A 26812-nucleotide genomic window follows, 5' to 3' on the forward strand; every position below is an offset into this window, starting at 1 on the left:
GTATATAGGGAGGAAAGACGGATACATAAATTAACGCGTGCGCGCGAGTACAAATAGTCGCGGGGATGAAATGAAGGGAAAAAGAGGGAGGGGATGAGAAGTGATAATGTTGGATGCTGCGGTATAGGGGCGAGGGTGTTTTTCGCGGGATGCTTAGTTACAAGTTAAATGTCTGTGTATATATGTTCGTTTATCGCGCTGATCTCTCTCCCTCTTTTATTATAGTACGTATACGACGTACGAGCAAGGAATGGAAGAGATCCTGTTATTTGCACGCGTGTGTGTGTGGACATGTGTAAAATATATGTGTATGTTTTAGGGGTATCGTGCTTTTATAATGGTCCAATGACGAGGAGGGGGAGTCCGTGAAAGCACGGCACGCAGCAGTGGTGGGTATAAAAGTACGGAGTATAAAAGTTTTTCAAGCCCCGGCGCCTCGCTTCCTTATGTACCTGCTCTTTCTCTCGCGCTGCTTGTCTTTACCGTTACAGACTGCTGGGCGTCGTCGTCGTCGTGTTTTGTTGTACATTTGCATTTTCCACGAGTTGCGCGAAAGTGTGTGCCGTACGTTGTTGCTTGATGCAGGTTTTTTTCGAGTTGCCATGCGTGTGTGAGGCGGGAGTGAGTCCCATTAAGAAAAAATTTTTTTTTCTCCCAAGAGCAAGTGCATTATCCATAAGTGGAGTTTTTTTTTTTTTTTTTTTTTTTTTTTTTTCCAAGAGTAGCTGCACCGAGGATTTGGAATTTTACTCGCAAGAGGGCCGTGCTGGAGAGTCGAGTTGACGGAGCGTCTCAATTTGCGCTGGCTGTGCTGCTGATTTTTCAATTTTTCACCTTATTTGTGTATAAAAGTTTTTTTTATTTTCCTTTAGGTAGTGTGCTGTTTCTTGCAGCCGAAAACAACTTGCATACGAAATTTAATTGGTTACCTGATGTATACATACTTTTTCCAGGAAAAACATTTCTATTGATTCAATTCATCGATCTCTCTTAAAGATAAATAAATATTATGAATTCGCAGTACCCAATTGGTTTTCCATACATCATACAGACTTACACGTGTGTTTATAATACAATTAAAAAATGTTTCGCAAGTGAATAATACATATTTATTATTATTATTTTTTTTTTTTATTCCTTTGAACCGCTTATTTGCTATGACTTGCAAAAACATTACGCAAGTGCGAAAAAGGGTTGTATTTTATTAGTTTTTTTTTTTTTTTTTTTTTTTTTTTCAAAACAATATTTTATGTAAGTCCTGAAATAATGACTTATTTGTTATTCAAACAATTAATACTTGACGGAGCATATGACACACTCCAATAGATACATTGAAGTATTATTTTCAATAATAGCGAAAAGCTCAGGCTCGAGGAATCCGTGTACCCATTAATTATTTTACAGTAAAAATTCAAAGGCACGAAATTGAAAAAAAAAAAAAATTCCCAGAAAGATTGAAAATATCAACATTTTTTCGATCCCCTTTTTATTTTTGATCTTCAATTATCATGAGTCACATATCCATATAGTTCACTCGTTAGCACGAGATAAAAGCACCAAGGTAAAAAAAAAAAAAAGAAAAATCATTCCAATTATTTGTCGCATGCAGTGTCAATCCCGAAATCACCACGAAAGACGTGTAATATTCATGAAATCCGTGCGTGTTAATTGACGCACAACTCGTTAAAACGCACTTGGTAAATTTTTTAATTCCACCCGCACGCGCCGAACGCGAATGGTCCCCGAAATCCCAAATGAAAACGAATTTAACGAAGAAAAAAAAAAGCAAACACGTCCCGCAGGCGAGGTACAAAATACAAGCACGTGCACACGATGTATCATAAAATATAGTATACACACTATATTATACTGTTGCAGCAATCAAGTGGAAACATTAAATTTGTCCGAAGGTTTTTTCAAGCGCACTCGCAAACAGGATAATCTAAATGAGTAGGAAAAAAAAAAAAAAAAAAAGAAAAAACAGATGCGCCAACAAGTGCAAAAAAAGAAAGAAGCACCGAATACGAGGAGAAACTGCACAGGGGGAAAGAGCCCCTCGCTTGAAACCCCCTGCACTCACAATACACGTGCACGTATACATGTCGCTCGTCCTCCCTTTCGCGGCGTATTTACGCACAAATATGATACCTCATCTCGTCATTTCGCGATTTAAATGTAAAAATCGATGGGAAAAAAAAAAAAAAAAAAGCTGTATCCACACACGTATTATGCAACAGAGCGGCGAAGCGGATGAGGAAGGAGATGAAAATAGGAAAGAGCTGCGCTTCAGAAAAACTCCGCGCATCAGCAGGGAGAGACCGCGAGCAGAGTATATGTTCATAGGTATGTCTGCGTGTATGCATGCAGGGAGGCTCGGGCGTTGATGCAAACCCCGGTAAACGAGGTATATATGTGTATACACCCCGCGAGGGGAGAAGGAAGGGGAAAGGAGTAACAAAAAAAAAAAGGAAAGACAGGGGGAGCGTTGCTCTCCGCAACAGCAACCGGTCGCCTCCTCCGTGTGGATTATAGTTACGCACGTGCGCCTATAAAATATCTTTTCCTCGACTCCCTTGGCTGCCGATGTATAATTATTGTGTGACGCTACCCGCTCGGGAGAAAAGGGAAAAAGCGAGAGAAATCTCGCGCTTCCTTCTCCTCCTTGCCGGCTCGTCACTCACGGTTCTCCGGCACTATATGCTTGCGCAACCACCGCTGGGGTTTAATGACTCGCGACTCGCGTGTACTTACCTGTGGCTTTTCTTCGGTATATGCGACCAAGGCTTTTGATCGCGGAAGATGGTATATATAGGTGTTTGTGGATCTTCGGTGCGATCTGGGATCTGTCCTCATCGTTTTATCAAAGTTTTTAATAATTCCGGTGGGTCCGATCGATGAACGAGTGCGCGGGTACGCATGGAAATAATGCTTGGGTTGACAAATTGCAATTATAATCGCAATGTAGGTACATGTAATCGTTTTTAATACCGTTTTGTTCCGTGTATGTGTATTTGAAAATGATGTGCCTGGTTATTGGTAGCCTGACTAGGGAAACGGTAACTTTTTAATTTTTCGACAAACGTTTTTTTGTTCAAAGTGTTAGAAGTTATGAGTTGTGTGTTTAACGAAATTTCTTCCAACAAACGGAAGAAATAAATAACGTTTCTCCTCAACATCGTATGGTAAATAGTGGCGAAAAAAAAAATTTTCTCGTCTAAAATCATGTGCATATTATGCATTTATTAAATTGTAAAAAAAAAGTTTTTCTTTTAATATGTTTAAATTTAATTGTGCCCAAGTTTGTAATCGTAAGCACTGACAGGCTTACGAAGACACTACTTATTTATTGGTTATTACTTTTTTTTTACAGGCCGAGGAGAGCAAAATTTACAAAACCTCGAGTACCTATAATAATATAACTCGTATACGACTACAGTACTTGCTAGAGTAACAGTAACACACTCGTCTGCTCAGGTCACTTGCTTTGTACGTTTATCTCTTCTTTCATAATCCGCTCTAGAACTCAATGAACAATGCAACGGAAGTGCCATATTTCTCTCGAGGAAAAAGTCAATGACATTGTAGTGAAATCGGCTATTCTCATTTACGAATAGCTTGCGCTCAACGAGGATGTAACTTTTTCAAAGCCGATTTTTTTTTTTTTTTTTTTTTCATTTAAAAACTTATTGCCAATTAGCTTGTAAAATGCGAATTAAATGCTGATAATCCCAAAAATTGAGTAAAAAAAACCTGATACATCGCAGATTTTTATGGGTCAAATCAGTGTAAGCACACTGTCAAGACCACAATAAATCAATACTATTTGTATGTATATAAATAAATATATATATATATATTTTTTTTTTTTTCAACGTGGCGCGAACAACAAGGACTACACAGACGTCGGGAGAATAAAAAAAAGGACGAAGCGCGCCTCGCTCCTACACCCACCCCCCTCCACGGTGTGTAATAAAAGCCTGCGTATACACTAACGCACTCGCGCGTGGCTCTTTGGAAAACATAATACCTCCCCCTTTTCCGCCGTATAAGTACTGTATAGTCCTTGCGCGCGCTCGCACGTCCTTTTAATGCACACCCAGATTATTTTCTTTCTCTCTCTCTCTTCTCGCGCGCGGTTCTCTCCCGAGTATCCAAACATATTCTCTCTGCTGCAGGAGGGTCGGGGGAGAAAGGACGTCGCGCGCGAGAAACTGGTTCGTAACTGCATATACATGTATAAATACGCTCGTGTCGTGGCGGTGCTAATAAAATTTATAGCTATACCCACCCTTCTGGCACTTTTCGTTGCGCGTGCGTATATACATATATGTGTGTACGTGTGAAAAGATGGTAATGATATCAGTGCGGATTTAAACGAGATCGAGATCAACACCAAGAGAGGCCTTGCCACCCCCCGTGGCTATGGGTATATATAATATACACTCATAGGTGCGTATACACGTAGAGCTCGGAGTGTTGCCGCAGCCTCGAAACAAAGAAACGCGAGTGCACGTGCCAATCTGTCAATTAATCGGCCCTCTTCTAATTGATCCCCTTGTCAATTAGCATCGTCGAGTATTATATACGTCTGTGTTATATACATATAGATACAGTATCAGCTCTTGGATGCTCGTTCGGCCAAGGGCTTTTGATTTGCGACTACCCTACACTGTTTTCGCGTCGTCGAATTTCAAAGCGATTACGATCGATGACTGCTGTTGTCGTGGCGTTGCGTTCATTGACGGGATCGGCCTGGACGTGGAATTCGGGGTGGCCGAAGGGAAAATTAGCCAGTGTACTTATGGGGCTTTGCCAGGAATTTTTCGGAAGCCACAGACTTCTTCTCGATCCACTTGAAATGTATTTCGTTAATTTTTTTCAGTTTAACATATTTTACGTATTTTATTTGTCGATTGTGATAATTATGTTGTTAAAATTAAAGTGCTGAACAGTAAAGCACAAAGTGTTCTTACTTTTTTAAGAAATGCAAAAAAAAACAATGCTCATCTTCATTACCGTGTGTTGTAAGTATAATATGATATCTTCTGATCTATCAGAGTTTTTTTTTTGTCCTAATGGTGATCGTAAAAAAATATTTTTAATTTAAAAATTAAACAAAAACAAATACAAGCATTGATAAAGGTATTCATCTAGTTACGTCTAGAATAAAAATAAAATTAGAATTATGTTTGAATTATTTTATTATATTTAAATTATTATTATTTTATACACTTTATGTACAAAAAGAAGAAACTTTTTCAAATTTTTACCTATGTTGTACAAAGAGGTAAAAAGGAAAATAAAAAAAAGCGAAGCACCCGATGTTGCCTAAGGCTACAAAAACCAGAGGCTAATTTCATATAGGCACCTACGCATCCTGTTTTAACTTTTTTTTTTTCCAAACGGATCGCATGTTTAACGATGGGGGAAGTTGCAGCGTGGCTAGCAAGAAGGTTTACGGGTATATAATTTCGAGAATATTGAGAAAACATCGATGGTAAAGATTATCTCGACGAAGAGAACAACACATCCTGTGTTGAAAAAATAGGCAATCATAATAATTGTCTTTTGATTCATGAAAAGTGTAATTTATGCAATACAGTGACATAGTTTTTTTTTTTTTTTTTTTTTTAATAAACAAGTAAGATACGCATAGATAGGAATAAAAAAAAAAGTTAAACGTTAGTAATTTCTTCTCGTAAAATAACTTGGTAGTAGTGGCATTCTTCTGAGCTTTGCAAAAAACTGCCGTAAAATATCTTCAGTTTAAATCCAATGTAAATTTTTTTTATTCAAAAAACTGTGAGTAAAAAATGTACCAGGATTGGGCCACATGATCAAACAAATTTTTCTTTAGTTTTTTTTTTTTTTTTTTGATTAGTAAAAAATTGTGTATTGATCATTGTCAATTGAATCGTATTGAGAAATAAAATATGTTTACGAGAGCAAACGTTTCGTTCACACGGCTGACGCGGTAAAATCTCGTCTATGTCGATCAAACGGCTCAAAAGATACTTTTAAAACTCGCAATATTCGACGCAACGGTGAAATCGCAAGAGGGATAAAAATACCCGATTCTTCGACGTTTGCCCCTCTGCTATGCAATTTTCCAACTCCGAGCATCCTGCTTCAAAAAAAAAAAAAAATGGCTAAAATTAAGTACGTAAAAGCTGTATTGCTAAGACAGTCGTCGAAAACGGACCAAATCGAACAAATTCTCCAAATGCAAAATGTATAAATCCCCGGGTTCTAAAATGAATTTTCAAAAGCATTGTATTACAACTCACGTTTTTGTTTTCTGCCAACGAAAGCACACATCTGTGTTACGTTAAATCAACATCACAGGAAAACGAAGAACGCATGCTGTCACGCGAAACCACGACCTGATCGGTACAAGTACAACCTCAGTCGCGCAACAGCGCTCGCGTAATTGCACCGGATATACCCTACTTTTGTTTGACGAAAAAAATCGAGTCTTATACTTCTTAATATGCACACATTGTCAGTCCCTATACACCCAACGGATGTGGTTTTCTTCCAATTATACGGTTGTACTACTCAAAGCTCGTGTACTAATGTACACTAGGTATATATACGGTCTATACCCAAGCGTGTACATACATATAAACAAAATAGGGTCCATTTGAAAAATTCGAGCGGCACCGACAACCGCTTCGTGGAACGAGCCTCAATCCAAACAACACGTGCCGAAAGCTACGCGCCCTCGCTTATTAAACAGCACCGGAGAGCTAGTCCAGAGACGTATACGAGATAAAGGAGGGGGTTCATACAGGGGGGTCTCATTTTTCGACAAACGCGAATCGGAAGACGGTATAACTCGTCGTACAACCACCAGAGTCAGATGTGTGCCACATGAGGGGCCCTAAAAAAAAATATATATATATGTACCAACATATATACGCGTATGTATGTACACACCCGAAAAACAACATGAATGGACATGTGCGTAGGTATCGTGTTCAACGCGCCTGGTGGAAACGCGGGCACGTACGCGATGTACTCGAAAAAAGTTTCAAGAGCCCGAGAAAGACACGTAGGTGCCCTCGACGACGGGCGCGCCTGGTGTGTTGTCGATCATCGGTTGAGTTGGCTCCCTCTGCGCACACGTGTGTTTTTTTTTATACCGGTACATCCGTACACTGTAAAGGAAAAAAAAAAAAAAAAAAAAAAAAAGGAGCGCGTATTTATATAGTGGCAGGAAATTTCTTTCGGTGTGTTATGACGTGCGAGTAATATCGCGAAAATCCGTGGCCTTGCAACGCGCGCACAATGGGCTTCGCCGAGGGAGCACGGGAAAAGCGGTGCAAATCGGCGAAAAAGACGTTCCCGCGCTCGATAAGAGACATAATGTCGTACATAGAGGAGGAACGACGGTGCAAAAAAAGGGGGGGATGGGGGGTGGGAAAAAAAAACCCCCGAGTAGAGTAACGAAGACGAAAGAAAGAGAGACGGGGAGAGAGAAACGCGGGGGAGTCGGCTGAGCTGCTCGTTATAGGGACGCGAGACACGGAGAGAAGAGGCAATGGTGCGTCTGCATAATTGATCCGTTTCCACGAGGCACGTCGACGCGGCGTTTTTAAAACAATCGTACGAAATGTGCACCCATGTGTGTGTGTGTGTGTGTATACGTATAGGTGACAGGATTTTCCCTCGCGTGTTGTCACCCACATGTACTCGAACACGTGTGTACTTTTATACGAGTCATTCCGCAAAAACTTACCCAAGATATCCGTTTCGTGAAGCAAGTTTGTATGGGGAAAAACGGTGGTGCAGGATTGCCAAAACTATTATTATAATTTTTTTTCAATATTAAAGTATCCTTCGTGTATAGCTATACGAGGTGGTGGTTTTTAATATCTCGTACTTAAACAATAGCCTTTCATACAGCGAAACAGTGGCAAAAGAATTTTTTTTTTTTTTTATTTTTTTTTACCGTGGGTGGAAAGGCCTTACGTTTACCGTGCCTTAGCTTAAACCAATGAAATTTGGAATAAATATACTTGATCACGTGACCCATCAATCGTTTAAAAAGTACAATTTGAAAATAATGGAAAAAACCCATCCCGTCTATATACTTTTTGGGGTAAGCACCGAGGTAAGCACCGTTCTTCTAATAATTTGATCGCGCGCGGATTAAGAAAACAGGACCAATTGAAAGGGTGTGCTTGGAAAAAAAAAAAATTTTACCTAAACCTCATGACGAAGGATTTCTTCACGTATAATACCGCAATCTAGCTGATGCTGCACGTAAAAACTCCATCAGCCGCCGCGCATTGATTCTCCCTCTCTTCTCTCTTTTTGCCACACGCTGTATACATGTATATATATAATATACTGTGATAATACTCTCAAACACCTGTTTCCAATCCTAAATCCTCGCAAATCCCTTCGAACGTGCATGCACATGTTACATACACGCACGTATTAACGCGTATCTGTTCCCAACAATCATCAGTATATGTACAACAGCCTATAAATGCCCACTCGTATAGGAGCACGTATTTCCGGTTCGCAAGCTCTTTTTGCGCGCGAGCAAGCGGCGATCGCGACTCAAATACCATACGCGATGCGGTTTGTACGGCAAGCTTACACTACTATTATTCTGTGTGTATTTATATGTACATACGTGTATCTATGCATGTTGTACCTACGAGGCAAAGTGTGTGGCGTTTGTCGAGAGTTAGATTGCAAACTAGTACTTAACGAGTCATTGTCTCTTTGTGTGCAACGCGCGCCTGCGTGTGTGTGTGTGTCTGTGTGCATTTTATCATAGCGCCGGCTACCGGGCGACGTACCTATACTCGAACGCCGGCATTGAACGAAGAAGAGAGCGATATTGCCGGTGAATGTAAGTATGTAGGTATAATAATATAGTCTCGCGAAAATACTCTGAATTTTCACGGCAAAGACAAAGAGTTAATAATATACGTGTGGCGAGTTATTGTGCTGTGTGGTATGTATATATACTTTCTCTGTGCGATGGGTTACACGTCGACCCTCTTTTGTCGTCATGCGCGGATGACGGAGTGTTTGGGTACACATGAGCGATTTCACGAGGAAAATTAAGTACATCTAGGAGTTGTTTTTTTTTTTGTGTATGATTAATGCATTTGAGTAAAAAATAAAATTGCAAAAAAATTGAAAAAGTATACGTGGCCCAAATCTGTTTTAGATGCGCAAACGACGGCCTCCCTGTATTTTTGATCGTCCCGAAGCAATCGGCTGATCGTTACCAGAATTTTGCGTAATGGATCGATGTTGTTGGTGGATCCATTCATCGTCATTTCCCTGATGTTGGTATACATATACATAAATATGAGACTGACCGAGCTCTGTACCTGTTGGAACGGGCTAGACGCGCCTGATTAGTTTCGACGAGCTCTCGTTCCAGGAGCCACAGCTTTTCCACCTGTACTGCTGTAATGGCCCCATTGTATTCCCATACATGTATCCCTAACAGCTGTGTTTAGCTAATGAGTTCCGCAAGCCATTATCCGATGCGCTTAATTGTAATTTTCAGAAATACTTGACCCTTTGAATCAAATAAAATATCTTATTGTATATAATAGCTTAAATCTATTGAAAAAAAAGGTTTTACGCAATCTTTCATGAAATATCAATGGCCTCGTCACTGAAGCCTTTTTATTAGACGCGTGATTGGTTGCAACTGATCACGTGGGTTGCTTAGAGTGGGTGAATTCAAAGTTGAGCTTTTGAGAAATTAAAAAAAGAAATTGTAATTGTTTAGTCACACTTTGAGGCTCAGCCTATGAAATGGAACCCCATATATATTTACAAGAAAAACTTTTTGCAATCAATTTCAACGAAAAACAAGTATGACATAATGAGGGTTAGCTCAGTGTGTATACGTTGTTCAGTTTTGTACCTGAATATTTGCCGACACACCTTTTCTAAATTCAAATTGCGTCACGTTTGTTATTCTTGTATTAAAGTTGAAGTAATTTTCCGATCATACGCCTTTATCATCGCGTACATTTGCAATGCCCAAGAGACCGTTTTACCTTTACTCTTGTACCTTTATTTATCAATGTACTAGAAGTTTCTACTTTAACTTTTGTCTCTATAAATATTGCTCTGCGAGCATAGTATGTTAGTTAGCGCGCCGCGGCGGCAGAGAAAGCTTCTCTCCGCTTGCCTTGACTTGAGCACATTTTCATAATTTAAGCACTGTAAATATATTGTATAAATTTTTATTGCACATTTGCGTTACATTTATTTTCCGCCGTAAACCACTTCCACCTCTACACGACTGAACTGGATTGGGAGCAGCATAAAACCCCTTCCCTCGTGAACATACGTAATGAATTTCATTGCCTTAAGGAAGAAGAACGAGGACCGTGAACCGCGATCTTCCAACTATACAATGCATGAGATGGCACAAAGCGTTCCTTTGTCGTCCCACAGTTTGTGAACAATACAGTTAAAGTTATAAAGCAGCTGCTGTTACTGTACAAGCCTCTGTGAGGCAGATGCGCTCTGCACACGGCTGTGCGAAATAACTCGCTGTCTAATTGAACAAGTCTACGGATGAGATGAGAATTCTTTTGGTGGAAGCTTCTTACGCTGCTCTACGCTGAATGTGTGGGTAAGAAATGAGTTTCCGGTGTACTTTAATATCAAGAAGTATTTTTTTTTTTTTTTTTTTTTCCTAATGAAGGCTTACGTACAAGAAGTTGATTGTAATCATTTAAGCCTTACGTGCTGGAAAAAGCCTTAATTTGCAATAAATTGTTGAGCTGTTTGTCGATAATATTCAATGTGTATTGTCGATCGTTAAAAAGTTTTTACATCGTAGCTGAAGAAACTTTTGTTCTTTGACTGATACTGATTTTCTAAGATTTATTAATTTTGCTATTCGAAAGATACATCCTAAGATGACCAATCTATATAGACTATTAAAAATTTAAAAGAATATTTCGGTTTGTTGTGATTTTTTTTTTTTTTTTTCTTTTATTTAGTATGAAAAACTAGAGCTCATTTTTCACAAAATTAATATTATTAAAGTTCACTTCAACAATTATTTTTCAGACCCTCTTATTTCCTGTTACATGATCCATTTTTTTAAACGAAATTAAGGCCTCTTCTAGCATACGAAACCTCTTAAATTACAAGTGTAATCTCACGTTTGGAAGTTGGAACGAATATTATTCTCAGACGGACCTCCAGACACTTCATCAATTGCACACCGTGTAATTGCACGTAACCTGGATTATTAATTTCTGCAAAAAGGGAAATGTAAACCAGTTCACTTTTATCTTTATAATCGAGTGCTTGGTTACATGTTACACGAAGAGTTTTCTCACTTGTAGACTAGTCAGGTGGGATGTGGGTCGACTGGTGTGTACCGGATGCAAGTGGATCAAGTGTATTATTTTCGTCCGACATATCGATACAACTGATTAGCCACAGCTTGAACTAAAATACGTACAGTTGGGAAACATGCGTTGTTCTGTTCTCTTCTGAATGTGTATTTATCGTCGATCATTGCGTGCTTTTATTTGTGCGTTACTATCGGCGCTCAGTGGCTCTACTGTAGTAGCTTTTGGCCCTTTTCCTCCGAAAGATAAAGACACGGGGGTCATGAGTTAAAATAAGCTCGTCATGTCCGCACATATGTTTTATAATAAAGTGTCTTTTTACAAACACTGAAATTCATAATCCTCGACTAAATAATGAATATTACAACATTAACAGCTCGAAAACGAAGTGTCAATTTGACGAATGGCTTTTTCGAAAACCGAACGATTTGTTCGTCTATTTTTTAAAAATAGTTTCAGTTAGCTTTGATTAATTCTAACGCCCCGCTGCGTTTTTGGGAAACAAGCGAGAAAATTTGTAATTGCGCGAAACTGTCTGTAATTCCTCGTGCGTTTAATGGAAATAAAAAAAAAAAAAAAAAAAAAAAAAAAAAATGGGAACGATTGCAGCAATCCACTCTGACTATGATATATACATACTCGCACATACAACGCTGGAATGACTCGCTTTTAATAAACTCTATTTTTTGCTATAGCGAGTACACGGTAGGCAGAGCAACTATATACATGAATACGTACAACACACACTCGTACCACGCGCGTACGCTAGCGCGCGCTCGATCTCAAGCTCAAGGAGGTACTGAGACCCACGCTGAGGCTTACTTTCGAACCAGTCGCATTTCTCAAGTACCCCCCGAGCTCGCAAAAAGTACGACTGCCTGACTCTCTCTCTCTCTCTCTTTTTCTCTGTGTACCGCGTTTACGTCTAATGGCTTTCTCGAGGCTATTTTTAAAACGCAGACGCACACCATCCACTTATCTTACTCCCCGCTATCATCATTCGCTTTTTTGCTATTTTCATTTTGGTGGAAAATTTTATTTTTCGCACATACGGATGATGAAAAAAAAATAATAATAAAAACTTTGTAACATACACGGTATGGCCGGGCAATGAATGTGCACATAGTAAGTAGGTATATACGCTCGTATAGCGGCCGTTCCCGTAAATTCAGACTCCGTTAATTAGTTTTAGTTTGATTGAGCCGCAAATATTGAAGTTCACTTAATAATGACGGACGAATTAGCGCAGAGAAAATTTTCACAGTGGAAAATTATTTTACCACCCCCCCCCCCCTCATAAAAGCGTAGATCAGAGTGTCAATGAATTCGTCATTTGGCCGGTCCCGGCGACGAGCAAACAAACATGAGGCTCCGTAGCCCGAAAGTTAATTTGAATTCCACATAACTCTTTGAGCGAGGATAGATGAAACGTTGCGATGGAAACTCTCGCAGCTGGTGTGTATAACCTACCCTTCCGTCCATCCACGAGCTCGGAAAGTTTTCGGAGAGCTAAACTAGATCCGCGGCCAGATGGATCGCCTTTACGTGGAATCACTACCAGACGCCCTCCTCCCCCGACCTTACCCATCTTTTACTTCTCAGTCATATCCCTTGTGAGCCACGTCGTCGTACAGCCACAGTGAAATCTCTCCCGTTTTTGTTTGTGTGGGAGCGCCCCCCTCCCTTTCCTCCTACACGCAGCGGTATTTTCTATTGTTGCCTTGAAAGGCAAAAACTGAAAGGTTTGTCTGATTTTTTTTTCTTTTTATTTTCTTTTTTTTTCTTTTCTTTTTTTTTTTTTTACAAAAAGGACTCAAAAAGTTTATTAATTCGTACACTCGAAAACGCGAATCGCGCGAGTAGAGTCGCGCTTGTTGTCTTCGACTGCGGATTCAGCGGCACGTAATTAAATTCCTCTGTAATATTTGCCCTTTGAACGTAGGTAGGTATATTGTACATGTGCTGTTGAGTAAAAATATATATTGATGATAAAAAAAAGGAGGGGAGGATCCCCTGGCTTGCGTTGTGAAATCTATTCTACGTGTTTTCACGCGATAGAAAAGGGGGAATCCCCGATTTCAGTTATGAAATTCGTTTTTTTTTTTTTTTTTTTTTTTTTTTTTTTTTTTTTTTTTTTTTTTTTACGAAAATACGCGCTGGTAAAATGAACATTTCGTCGCTTGCAGGCATTGTCTCTGCAATGGCTCATTCATTATGGAAACAAATGCTTTTGATCACAAATCACGAAGTGTAATCGAACATTGTAGCTATAAATACGGGATGAACCGAACATCGTTTGAATGGGTTATTGTTAAACAAGTGCATTAATGTACAGCCAGGGGAAATGAGATTGAAATGGTATTAAATCACGTATAACGACTGATGCGTACATGCGTACTCTAAATACCTATAGTTGATTAACTACAGTGTTGGTAGGCGAATTGTTTATTTGAAACTTGTCAGGCTGAACTTCTCATTGTTCCATTCAAACGCGAACGAAAGGAAAGAGCCGGAACAAAAAAGAAAGTACTTGTGTTGTATCGTACTTTACTGTTTCGGGACGGCAAACCGTGAAGATTATTATCGGACCGTAATTTTGTATTCGTGTTCGTAGCACGCAACCGGGCGAGGTCGATCGAGCTGCGTGGAGCATTTTTTAAATACCGCATTCTTTTTTTCATCGCATTACTAAGTGCAAAGTTTCAGCCTATTCGCGTGGACTTGGCTATCATACTTCATTTATGAATGTTTACGTAAATTATATTGCATGTGATGATGAACAAAATCTAAAAAATCGTACCATTAAAGGCAAATCAACGAAATGTACAATCCAAATAATGTCATCGTTAAAGTAGATGTATGAAAAAAATTACACACACATTCAAGCATAAAAGAACAATAAAACGACAACAGCGCCCAGAGACGCGCGTACCTCTTGAAAGCCCGAAAAATCGGCACACAACAGCAGATCCGCTCGTCCTCTTCGCGACGTCCGGCGCAGGAAACGGCGATTCACTTTCACTGATAAGACGTCGACGCAAAAAAAATAAAACAGAGGACCATCAATAGCCTGTGCTTTTATGCCATTAGGTAGAAAATGCACTCATTGCACCAATGCACATCGCATTTGCCGCGTGTATGTATGATATCAAGTATCACCACTGCCTGGTTTTTTGGTTCTCAGAGCGTCAACGTCATGTTGCGCTTAATGGGCCTCACTTCCTTCCTGCGCACACATATATATATATACGTACAAACTTGTGTGTTCTCATTCTCCGGTTCTTCGTCAGTGCACAGGAATTTCAGCGACTTGAAACTTGCCGATAAGGCGGACCTTTTTTTTCCTCTCTCCCTCTCTCACGCGAGTGTACGCGAACAACCGATTTTTTCCTTCTCTTTTAACAGGTCTATGCTACCTGCGCCCGATCTCGTACGGGGGTAAACCGGTCACCGCCGATTGTCCGCAAAAAAAATTGGAAAACCGATCGAAAATCGTGGCCAAAAGAGTAGAAAACGAAGGAGCGTAAGGACGGTCAAAAATCGTGAATCGTTAAGAAAAGGAAAAGCCGCAGCAACGCGAAGGACGACGCGTTTATGATAATAATAACACACGGCGCGTTATACCCAAGCGAACGAGCCGCGCGACGCGACAAGAGCCACCAGCTGCAGCAGTCAGGGCACTGGCCTGCCGGCTTGAATCGCACTGAGCGCAGTTCGTGCCCCGCTGCAGAAGGATATATCCATCCATAGCCCGCCGCGCAACTCTCTCCGTATATACCTATCCTACGCTCTTTCGTGTTCTCTCTATCTCTCTCTCTCTCTGCCTCTTTCGTATCGTATATACCTACTTTATACTCCGCTGTTGTGGATATATATACATACGTACAGTGCCCATATAGCAGAGAGTATAAGTACTTACTCTCGCGCCGAGGCTCCGCCACCAATGGTTCGCCCCGCAGTTCTTTAGCCTTTGCTTTTTCTTACGTGTATATATATATTTATACATATATGTTGGTTTACGGGGCGCGAGAGAGCGGAGCAGCGGAGGGAGTCGCCGAGGGAGAGAAGTCTCTATATACTGCTGCACGTATGTACTTATTCTCTGGCTGCACATAGTTGCCATTGCCGTATTATACACACGTACTTATATGCACATGCGTGTGCACGTACGTGCAATATATGTGTACCTATACATATACATATATGAGTCGCGGTTACCGAAGTCTACTGCCGCCTTTTCGCCTTGTTTTATGGGATGTGAGGTATGTAGGTACATACGGGTGCACCCTCGCGAGCTGTTTCGTCGTCGTTGAGCAAATTCTTGGATTCACCGAGGCGAAACGCCTTCTGTACAAGAAAAATCGGCTCGAGATCGGTATCTCGTCGGGTGCGTCTGTGGTTTTTTTAAACGCGGCTTTCAATTTATATTCATAATATTGATGCTCGAACGGCTCTATTGTATAAATATAGGCACGATCGATTATATATAGATCGGTATTAATAGACTGGAATCGTTGGAAGCGTGTACGTGTTATTGTTTTGCGGAAATCGATTTTTCACGATCGTTGACATTTCCTTCGCTTATATCAATGGTTCGTCTGTTCGTCGTGAGTAATATATCTTCGCAGTAACAATTTCTGATGATGAAAATAAAAAAAAAATAAACAAAGCGAAAAATAGATCGGTTCAAGAATCCGGAAAGCCGATGTTACGAGTAGGTAATCTTTTGAGTTGACTACTAAGAAAAAAAAAAAGGCAAAACTCGTACCTATATCTTGTTACAAGTTTTGTTGCTTCTGTTTCGACACGCTTAATCCGTCCAGCGATATAATCAATCGGTACACGGAGCTTTTCAAAACCGAGAAAAAAAAAAAAACACGATCTAAACCGCTCAACCGTCAGTTCGGATCACAGTTATAGCGAAGTGAAAATCCTATAGGTATACAGCATGTGGAAGCTGCGTAAGACGAGATTTCTCGATTGCACTATACTTGATTAATACGCACGAGCACCTAATACCGAGTGCGTGTGGCGTTTAAATCGTTACAGCACTTGTCATGTGCAGTCTATAGTAGGTACCACAAAAAATATACATATATGTATAACGTGCTACAACACCACCCTCATGGTATACAATGGCACTCCAACTGCGTCGCACCTTTAATTTTTCTACCATCTGCCTTGCCCTTTGTTTTATTTATTTATTCTTCTTTTTTTTTTTTTTTTTTTTTTTTTTACTTCCACTCTGGGAGAAAGGGGGATATACTTTTTTTTACATTCGCGCCAATGTAACCATCCACGCAACGTCGTCGAGGGCCCATAAAGTCTTTGTTTATGGGGCTCGTAAAACTTTAATCAGACCCTTCGAATCTCGGCGTGCATTACGTGTCTCGGCTCCGTTTTTACGAAGGCGTTCAACGGACGCGACAAGTTTTCAATCGCTCGGCCATCGACGATCCTTTTACAAAAGCGAATAATGTATAAATGGCACGTGATGGAAAATGGTGGTTGCACGTTCATGAAAAGTGGTTTTTAATATAAAAAATTAAGTATCAAATCATAGAAATATTTTTTTTTTTTTTTTAGTCGTATAAAGGGGTTTTAATTTTAATTGAAAGTGTATGATGTGTGAATGATGTTGCCAACATATGGATTTTCCAATAGGATTAGCGATCTAGGAGCTTAATAGATCAGAAGTGAATTTGAAAGGAATAACTTTATCCGGCATGAGTTTGAATATGACGATGCTTCCACGCGTTTATCGAACTAAACTGATTGTCAATGAAGTGGTAATCAACGAAAGACTTAGAAATCCAAACAAGCAATTATTCGAGGCAAAAAATGACCAAAATGTATGGTAAAATAAAATTAAGTCCTTCGTTTACTCCTGCGATTAAATAGGTATGAAATTAACACAAACTATGAAAAAAAAAAAAAAAAAAAAAATTACTGAGTTACACTTAATTCATTAAAAGACGTTACCACGACAGATGAGAGTTGTCAAAATAGTTTTTGAAACATATGGATGATCTAACATAGACGTTCTTAAAACAGATATGATTTCAAGCAATATTTTGGAAAAATTTTTTCTTAACTCGTAACCCAGCACGCGCATCAAGTATGTAGTATTCAAACGCATGGAACGAAAGAAAATAACGATTCAAATAACAAAACATATAATGCGTATTGTTGCGAAGCATAAGAATTTTTCAAGCCTCAAATCACCTTTTGAATACTCAAATCTGCGTTTGTACAACAAGTCATGTTATCCGATACCTCGTGAGTTTAAAGATGTAATGTTCTTTAACTCTGTAATAGTGCTTTTTAAAATAAGCTTTAAATACATATTTTTTAGAATAAATGATTGCACTTGTTTGTTAAACATGTACGATCGATTGGCAACAAAATACTTGTTGATTAGGTAAAAGCATAAATATGTTTTGTAAGATTGATTCTACCGCAACTTTCTCAGATCAACTCGTATCAACTTCGAAATTGGGTTTAAAAAAGGATAGTTAAAAAATAATTTGTTTAATTATTTACTTTTGTAATGGTGAATTTTATTTTGCTGTAAATATATTTATGTTGCTAGTAAGTATATGGGTAAGCTCCTGAATTTTAATTGTTCCAGTCTAAACAAAAGTTGAAATAAAATCGTATGAATTAAAATAAAAGTTGTTCAATTTAGTGCCCATAATTTGTTACATGGATTTTGGAGAAACGCAACAAAAATTTATAAAAATTACATTACGTGGTTATTCACCGTTTAATATTACTAAGCTTTTATTTTTAAGCCATTGTGAGCTTCATTCATCTATGAGTTACAACCATCTAATAAATTATGCATGCAACTTCACTGTAACTAGCGCTAAGAGTGTAATATTGATGTTTACCGATAGATCTCGTAAAAAAGGGGTCATAGAACAAATTGCTGAGACGCGTGTTTTATATTTTGGCCCAAAAATGATGGAAAAAAAATTTGGTGAAGATTTGCTACCTAAAGGTATAGGCACAGCATACAGATGCTTTTAGAGGATGCACGTCAAATAACAGTACAAAATTGAATAACGTGTATTTTAATAGTGATTAATGTCCTTAAAAAGTATGCAGTGAAAACCCTCAGTGGTTAATAATTTGTCTAAGTATAGTACGAACCCCAAAAATTCAGACTTTAAAAATCTACCTTCAAGAAATCTATAGTACATACTTCTACTCTACTACAGTTTAATAGTGATATGCAAGTAAGCATTCAGGATAAAAGCATCATGCATCGCTGTGAGAAGCTTTGGTGAGCAACATTAAGTTTTCTATAGGAGTTGGAACCGACATTGTGACTCTTTTCTTAATTTTCTTCGTAAAATGGTGATAATTGTATGTGTTTAAAGCCGCAAGATGTAAAAATTTTATGGCGTTTAATACAACTCAACATTGTTAAAATATCTAAATTTATTTTTGTACGAACGTACGAGCGAGCGTAATTTACCTATGGATACGATTTGATAGTTTTGGCGGATCCATCCACATCCATATGTGTTAATTGCGGCTTATTTTTATTCGAACGAATTCAGACACAGAGTAGATACAAAAGGAATTTATTCCAGTCGATAGAATTATCGTACAGTGGAATGGTAGAACTCTACATCAATGCCACTTACAATCGTTGGTAAGCGAACCTCCTGCTCTATCAACAAACGGTCAGGCAAGACACAAACGTAAACAACTGAACAATTCTACTGGAACAGCAAACAACAAAAGAACAATATACAACTATAAATCTATTTGATATGAGAAATCGTAATCTCGAGAACACAATCTGTAACGTGGCATATTTATCCAACACCAAAAGTCAACAATCACCTATAGGGACATTCAGACGTGTCAGTCAACGAGTCCCCCAGCGTAAGCATATACTTACAATAAGACTTGCAACAGCAGCTTCACGGTGCTGCTATCGCGCGAGTGTGTGTTTGTGTTTAGAGTTGTCATTAAAGTGCGATCGTTTCATATCATATCCCAGCTGTCCAGGCGAAAAAAAATGTTAGCCCACCTTTCTGCAAAGTTAGTGTAGTAGTGACATTAGAGAATCGAAGTTAGGAGTGCAAATAAAGTGTTGACGTGGGCCTGCAGCAGCTAAGGCAATGGCGTGGCTCGGTGAAGGCCTGTCCAGCCTATCGAGCCTCAAGGGTCAGATCTCGAACTTCACCAAGGAAGTCCTCTCCGACGGCATTATCAACGAAATTTCAGGTGAGCCTGTGAATTGCGTGTTGCTTGTCGCCTGTAGTGTAGCAGCCGAGCCCTTTCACGTGTGACTCTGTGACGTATCTACTCTCTCGTTCTGACTATCTGTAGGGTTACTGACCACTGTCAAAACACTGATCTGTTTTACCGGTCGAGAATTCCATAGGGACTTTCGTGCCATTTTATACCGCATATAGCAAGACTGTTTTTGGTTCCATAGTTCAGTGGGAAATTGAAAATTCTTTAAAAATTGGCTCAGTGAAATAACATTTTTCTTTTACTACTTCTTAATCTTATCCAATATTTGTTGCAAAAATTATGTGAGTTCTTTCTCTCGAATACCAAACTATTTTTTTTTCTTTCATTCGTAGTAAAATATATTGGTGAATTACTTGGCGGAAATAAAATTATAAAAATTTATTATTTTAGATGAAAATCGTACAAAGGATCTGGATGAGGCTAACGCCAAATGCAATCAGCTACAGGAGCTGCTGAACTCGAAGGAAGCAGAGGTAAGTACATTTTTTGTGCATAATAGAACAATCGGACTATATTACCGTGAGTACAGATGCATGTTCGTTAGTAGGGTGCGTAAGTTTACGTTGACACTTGAAACAAATAATAAACAAAATAAGCTCTCTCTCTCAAGCAATCAGAAAACAAAAACTATGAAGATTGCCATAAGAATTTGAGCATATTGTCTTGTACTGTACTTCAGGACGCTCTTCGAGATGAAATGAACAGGGTCTTGTTTTAAAATTTTTCCAATTTTTATACGTCGATATTCAAATTAGCAACTACTTACTTTGTTATAAATTTTGGATTTTTTCTAGATTATGGCCCAAACAATCTTGTTCTTGAATTATTTTTTAATAAAAAAATATCCTCTTAGATTTCTTGACTATTACATAATAAATAATTCGATATCATAGTACTCCTCATTGTCCTTGACATATTGGTGCATCGTGCAGGTTTTATTTTATACTTAAAATGTATTAGTCCTTTATTTCCTATCTACCCCTTTTGTGTGGTTTCATAAAAGTCCTTCCACCATATGTGTTTATACAGCCACAAAGATAAGATTATTAGTTGACGATAGCCGTAATATTTTAACAGATGTCTACTTTTATCCAATGAAAACAATAGCAGAGTGCAGAGCAAACATGCTCAACTTTTACTTTTTAATTTATTAAACGAGGTATTAAGATATTAGAACTTTACGAACAATTTCACGTACAGGGTGTTTAGTATAATTCCTGATGCCAACAGTGTTATCATACAATTAATTTTATCAAAAGTCTTATTTTGCGTACGATGCTCTCACATGATAATTTTTTTGTTTTCCCCAACATAAAAAATTTCAATTGAATCACTCATAAAATTTCAGAGATAATTTCTTCGAAAATTCAAGCTTTTTTTCATAAATTCATGTTTCATTTTTGTCGAGTATACGAGCTGTGTTTTAAATTTATTACATTTTAAGGTTTAAATGAAGCCTCGCTTTCGAGAGTGTTTGATTGGCTTATTTTCAATTATGTGGTACAAAATTGTCAAGATCCTAATTCAAGTTAAAATTACATGAAAATAATTAAAAGAAAGAAAATTTACTAACATATAAAAAAAAGACTCATGTTATTTTCAATTGTTTTTATTTTTGTAGATATTTTTTTGCCAGCTGTTTTCCTGTGAATTAATTTCTTTATTATATTTTAAAAGCAGAATGTCTTTAAACGAACAAATATAGAATCACGAAAAGTTTTATCCGTCAATTTATTGATATTTATACCTCAAGCATAAATATTTTTCAAATGTTGCTCATTAATTAAAACAACTTTTTGCTTATACTAAAAAGCTTCAAAGTTTACTTTATTCGTCGTTTTCCCACACAATGCTATCGTATACTCGTTGCGCTTCGTCGCTCGAAAGAAGAAACGAGACCGTAAAGGTTTATACGGTTAACAACAACGAATTGGCGCGTTATTGCTGCGTCCGGCGTCGTTATCGCAAATGCACCTTCTTCCTCGTTTTGCTATCGTTACAGGTAAAAAAACGCAAAGATAGCCGATGGTAGCAAAAAGACCAGTTTTTCTAAAGTTTCTGTTCTGTCACGTGCACATGTGTACACATCATAGATAACGATATCTCAAAACGCGTACGAAATGGAAATGTTAAACAGTGTTGTATACTTCTGAACTTAATTTGTTATCTTTGTAATTGACATATTGTCGGTTTTTGCATTGGCTCCGTTGAGTCTGAAATAATGTACAGTTTTGCCATGTAATATCATATATATTATATGTTTAGTTATTTACCATAAACTAGTTATTTTTCTCGTTATTTCTACTTTTTTGTAAGCAATTAGTCGAGTAGTCTGGGCGCCAAGTTTCATTCCATTAGCTTCATACATGAATATTGCCATGCCTTATAATTATCAAATGTCATTTTTTTTTTTTTTTTTTCAATGAAAAATAATTACTTTTTATAACTAAGAAATATTGCAAAACTTATTATTTTAAATAAAAAAGTTCATTTGCAATTTTTTCGTAAAGTGTGCAATTTTAGTAATAAATACATGTTTGTATAAATAAATAGTGTAATAGAGATATAATTATCATGTATTTATGTTGTAATCTATTTATTGTGACTTCCGTAATAAAAATTATTTGTTATTACACGAAAAAGTTACTTATTCGTTTAGAATAAGCATTGGTATATTTTTTATGGAAAAATTTTATTTCTTTGTAAAATATGTAATTCTTCAATTAAACAATTGACATGAAAACTTAATTCTAAATCGAAATTTATTTCAATCAACCATTAAATTTAATTGTTGTTTAAAAATTTTTCAAATTAACCATTGAATTGAATTATTAACCAAAAACTTTTTCATCTGATTATTTAATTCAATTGTTTAGGTGTTGTTATCAAAATTAATAATTTAATTTTACTTGTTAAGATCTAATAATGTATACATGAAAAAGTCAAGATATAAACAATCAATGTTATTCAACAAAAATAAAAATTTAGAAAATGTTTAGCACACTTTGTTGAATGGAAGCACAATTTCGCCATATGCCCATACTTTGAACTGATCATTTTTTCCGCCCACACCGACAGATTTTGCGATTACGAACCATACATGTATGAAAGAAGAAATTTGTAGGATCATCTGTAATTTTTTATACTACTTCAATTTTTTCGTTATTCCTATAGTTGAATACAGTGTGATCTCGATAAAGTACCCAGGAATGACAACTTGTCTCATAGGATTTTTCATCCTGTGCAGATAATTATCGGACATATAAAACGAACATTATCGTGGCTGACGAAGCATTAAATGTTTGAGCCATTTATTTCTGCACCCCCCCCCCCAAAAAAAAAACGTATTCTTCCCTTAAAGGGAAAAAAAGCATCAGCAGCCGGCTAGAAAAGGTGCACTATACACACAGGCGTACAAGCGTCAACGGCACAACCTCAGCCTCTGTGGAAGGGAGGCTATTGCAGCAGCGACTCTTATCGCAGCGTAAATCCAAGAGAAAGATAAGGGCGGCAAACAGAGAGAACCAACTCCCGGCCACGACTTGCGTACCATTATGCCTCCCAACATGCTTTCCCGTCAAAACTATATGAAGCAGAACTTCCTTGCAGCGAAAAAGAGTGCCCGTACTGTTGGTAAACTGTCCCTCACCCTCGGTTTTTTTTTTCTCTCTCTTCTTTGGTTGTTTGCTCGAGTCGCCCTTTTTCGAGTACACACGCACAGTGTGTCCTTATCACTTTTTGGTCCTTACAAATCCCTTCTATTCCTTTTTCTTTTTTTTTTTAAATTTAATCCTGTACTGGCTCGACATGTACATATGTGTTTGGAACCCTCCTGCTGTGAATATAAGTTGGCCTCACAGCTACGTGCAAACGCATGTGTTTATTGACGTAGGTATGTGTTTTACTGCGTGTGGTGAAGTAGACGAAGGGAGAAAAAAAGTGTTAAAAAGTTTTTTAGGATTTATGATATGTATTTTACGAGTTCTTGGTTTATTTTGTTCAACGTGTGCAATGTGTACTGTAAAATAAAATGTTGAATGGTTTGAAGCTTTTTAGTTTACGGTTTAAATAGTTTAAGCAATCATGATCTTGATTCAAATCATGTGAATAATACCTTGAAAAAATATTTTTCAGATATCGATACTTCGAAAACAGAACAATGAGTTACAAAAAGTGGTCGTGGAGTTTCGCTCGAGATCCAACGAACCTGTAAGTATAGGCAGAACTTGATTATTTTTTGTCTTGAATTTTACTTTTTTACTATTTACCTACAAGTACTTCAATAATAATCCTGTGAATTGCACAAGTAAATCAATGAAGTAATATTCCGATAGCTTCAAGAGTTTTATTTCTTTGAATAACTAATTTTACTGCTAGGTAAGTTTTTACCCCAAACAGATTGTATAAACATGAAATAAGGGTATTTAGTGAGCTGGAAACAATTTTTTCATACAAATTGCATTATACGTTGATTAGTAAAAAATTCACTTTCTGTCACAGAGACTTTGCTAATCGGTTTTAATTTTTCAAAAATTATTTTTCTCCTCAAACAATATTATGTGAAAAATCTAAATTCAGTGAAAAACGAAAAGTATCTATGATTTAAAAATATTTTTTAATGATCAACAATATTAATGTAACTGTAATATTAATATATACTGTACAATATACTGTCTGTCGCAAAACATTATCTAGGAAATTAATTATCAAAAATTAAGTTTTCTACACTTCTGAAAAACTCTTCCAACTCGAATAATGTTATATTAAATAATGAAAACGAAATAAATAAATAGTTTAAAACAAAAAACTGCTTGATAACAAAGGCGTAACTAGTACCTATAGAACACGGAGCGATGCGTCATTGTATACCATACAATTAAACATTTTCTTGTAATGTTTACAGACCGCAATACGTCCAGGTAATGTTTTATGCGGGTACTTACCTCTTACCACGGCTAACTACTATTCAGGCACAATAATTAAAAACCAGCATGTTGTCTTCGGGCAGAATTTGAATAAATAAGCTGTTTAACTTTTTCTCTGCACTATTTATTCTAGTATTGGATTCTTACGGAACATTAATTACATCAGCCCTTCCAACATTTTTTAAAATGTACATTTGGTGTTTGTAAGAAAATTCATACAAAACTGTATCACAAAGATGTATAATATTAATATCTCACGCCCTATGCTAATCGCTATACTTATAGTTGAAGTCACATTAAGCAGCGCATTAATTACAAAAAGATCGCGGCGCTCGCGTCGGAAAATGCATCGTATTGAAATTTCGTGAATAAAAATTCAAATGAAGACTCGTGCCCAAGTATGGGAAGCAGCGGTGCGTTGAACGTAAAAGAAATTCGAATTTTTTTTTTTTTTTTTTTTTTTTTTTTCGAGAGTTTAAAAGCTAAAAAGGTGCTCTCACTCGCGGAAGGACCGGCGTATTTCACGACTATCTCTCGGAGCCCCGCAGCAAACAAAGAATCGGCCCTTCGCTTGCTCTCGCGCGAGTATATGCGTTTTCGGCGACGTCTCCCGCTGGAGAGGCCCTCTCTGTCTCTCTCGCGCTCTCACCGCTAGTGTGTATGCGTGTTCTTGGTTAAGAGCGTCAACCAAAGTGTTCTTACTGTGGGAGTAAAATTAAGGGCGTTCTCTGAGTGCTGCATAGATGCATTTTAATACATTTCAGCTGCATTTTGGTAAAAAAAAATTGTTTTTGTACTGGACGTACTATGGTTCCCTTTGTTTTTTGTTTCTTTAGTGGAAGTTGAAAAGCTAGAGTTATCCAATACACTACGTACAGAACAATATTGTAAGAATCGGAAAAAAAAAAAATTCATTCAACACTTATTGCAGTAATGTAAAGAAAACTAAACAGACCAAATTTAAATAGCCGAAACAGGCTTGCTATCGAATTGCCAGACAATGTATTATCTTCTGATGGTGGGCTCATATCGTAATAGGCGCTTATTTAACTAGCAAAAAAATATAATGACACTTTGACAAGAAAATAACAGTACCATTGCGTTTTCAACGATTATCGAAAAAAAATAGCTTAATTATAAAGCTGTGGTCAAGGCCCGTCATTGCCGTTAATTTTATCCTTATCAAAAAAGTGCTTTAAATTATCATCATGCTCGTTTGAATAACGAACAAATAGTTGTTTTTTTCTTAGTAGTCTATGTGAATATGTAGCTCAACTTATTTATTTTCTCAAGTAATATTTCAATAAATTAAATTTCATTACGAAATTTCGTAATGAATGAGATCTAGTGAGTGTAAAAGAAAATAAACAGTTTTATAATTTTGGATTTCCTTTCATCAATTTAGAAATCAACCCGTACACCAGTGATAAAAGCATACTTGTACGTAAAGCAAAATTTTTTTTTTATATACACATTATGATCACGTCTAAAACGCATTTATAATTTTTCTTAGATACTAATTTTCTACAATTAGTTATTTCAATCAAGTAAAAAAAAACGAATTCGAGTTAAAATTTTTTTTTTTACCTCTTTGAGTGCCTGCAGGCTCACTCGTACAAATTTATGCACCACAAATGTTCAAAGAGAATTTGGACACGTAGGGACATGAATGCCCAAGTGTTCGGCCCGAGCGCGACAGGATGTTCCCTTTTTACCGTCAATGTTTTGTTCACCTGTCCACCCGCAGTACCCGCTTGTATGCTGAAACTAATTGAAAAGAAAAAAAAAGAAAAAAAAAAGACAGATTGTTAGTGAAAAAACAAAGACACGTTCCGAAAGGAGAGAAAAATTATCTAGCTTTGAGGAAATGTACTGTGAAAATGGTCTTTCGTAGAGGAGGAAAACCTAAATGCTATAGATGTAAAACGCAATGCAATGTTTCTATATGTAAATCACAATTGTACGTACAAAAACACAAGATTTTATCTGATACTCTCTGAAGTTGAAAGGGTGAAAATTTCATTTTTTTTTACCAACTAAGTATAAGTTATTACAGTCAAATTTATAAGATTTAACTGTCACTCTAATTATTGCAATATTAACAAAAAAAAATAAATTGAAACAATAAGTTATCTTTAGTATATTCAAGTTTGTATATTTTATTCAATGCTGCTGATTTAAGAAAATTAGTTTTTAGTGTTTAAATCATAGAAACATTTTCTACAACATTTATAACTTACGCATAGTTTT

The 26812-nt window shown here is 37.3% G+C and overlaps 1 protein-coding gene across 3 annotated transcripts in view; it reads left to right on the forward strand.

Annotated features, from left to right (window-relative positions):
• The first annotated feature begins 19284 nt into the window (after positions 1 to 19284).
• Positions 19285 to 26812, forward strand: part of LOC106636983 (uncharacterized) — a 37616-nt gene continuing 30088 nt past the window's right edge. For all 3 annotated transcript variants that reach the window (XM_089592554.1, XM_089592553.1, XM_014349578.2), the window contains exons 1-3: positions 19285 to 19604; positions 20028 to 20110; positions 23772 to 23846. In XM_089592554.1, coding sequence (XP_089448680.1) covers positions 19499 to 19604; positions 20028 to 20110; positions 23772 to 23846 — 264 coding nt within the window. In that variant the 5' untranslated portion in view covers positions 19285 to 19498. The remainder of the gene's footprint in view (positions 19605 to 20027; positions 20111 to 23771; positions 23847 to 26812) is intronic.

The sequence above is a fragment of the Copidosoma floridanum genome, unplaced genomic scaffold (genome assembly GCF_036245765.1).
Source record: "Copidosoma floridanum isolate Cflo_tuat_1 unplaced genomic scaffold, Cflo_Japanese_pri ptg000019l, whole genome shotgun sequence".
NCBI lineage: Eukaryota > Metazoa > Arthropoda > Insecta > Hymenoptera > Encyrtidae > Copidosoma > Copidosoma floridanum.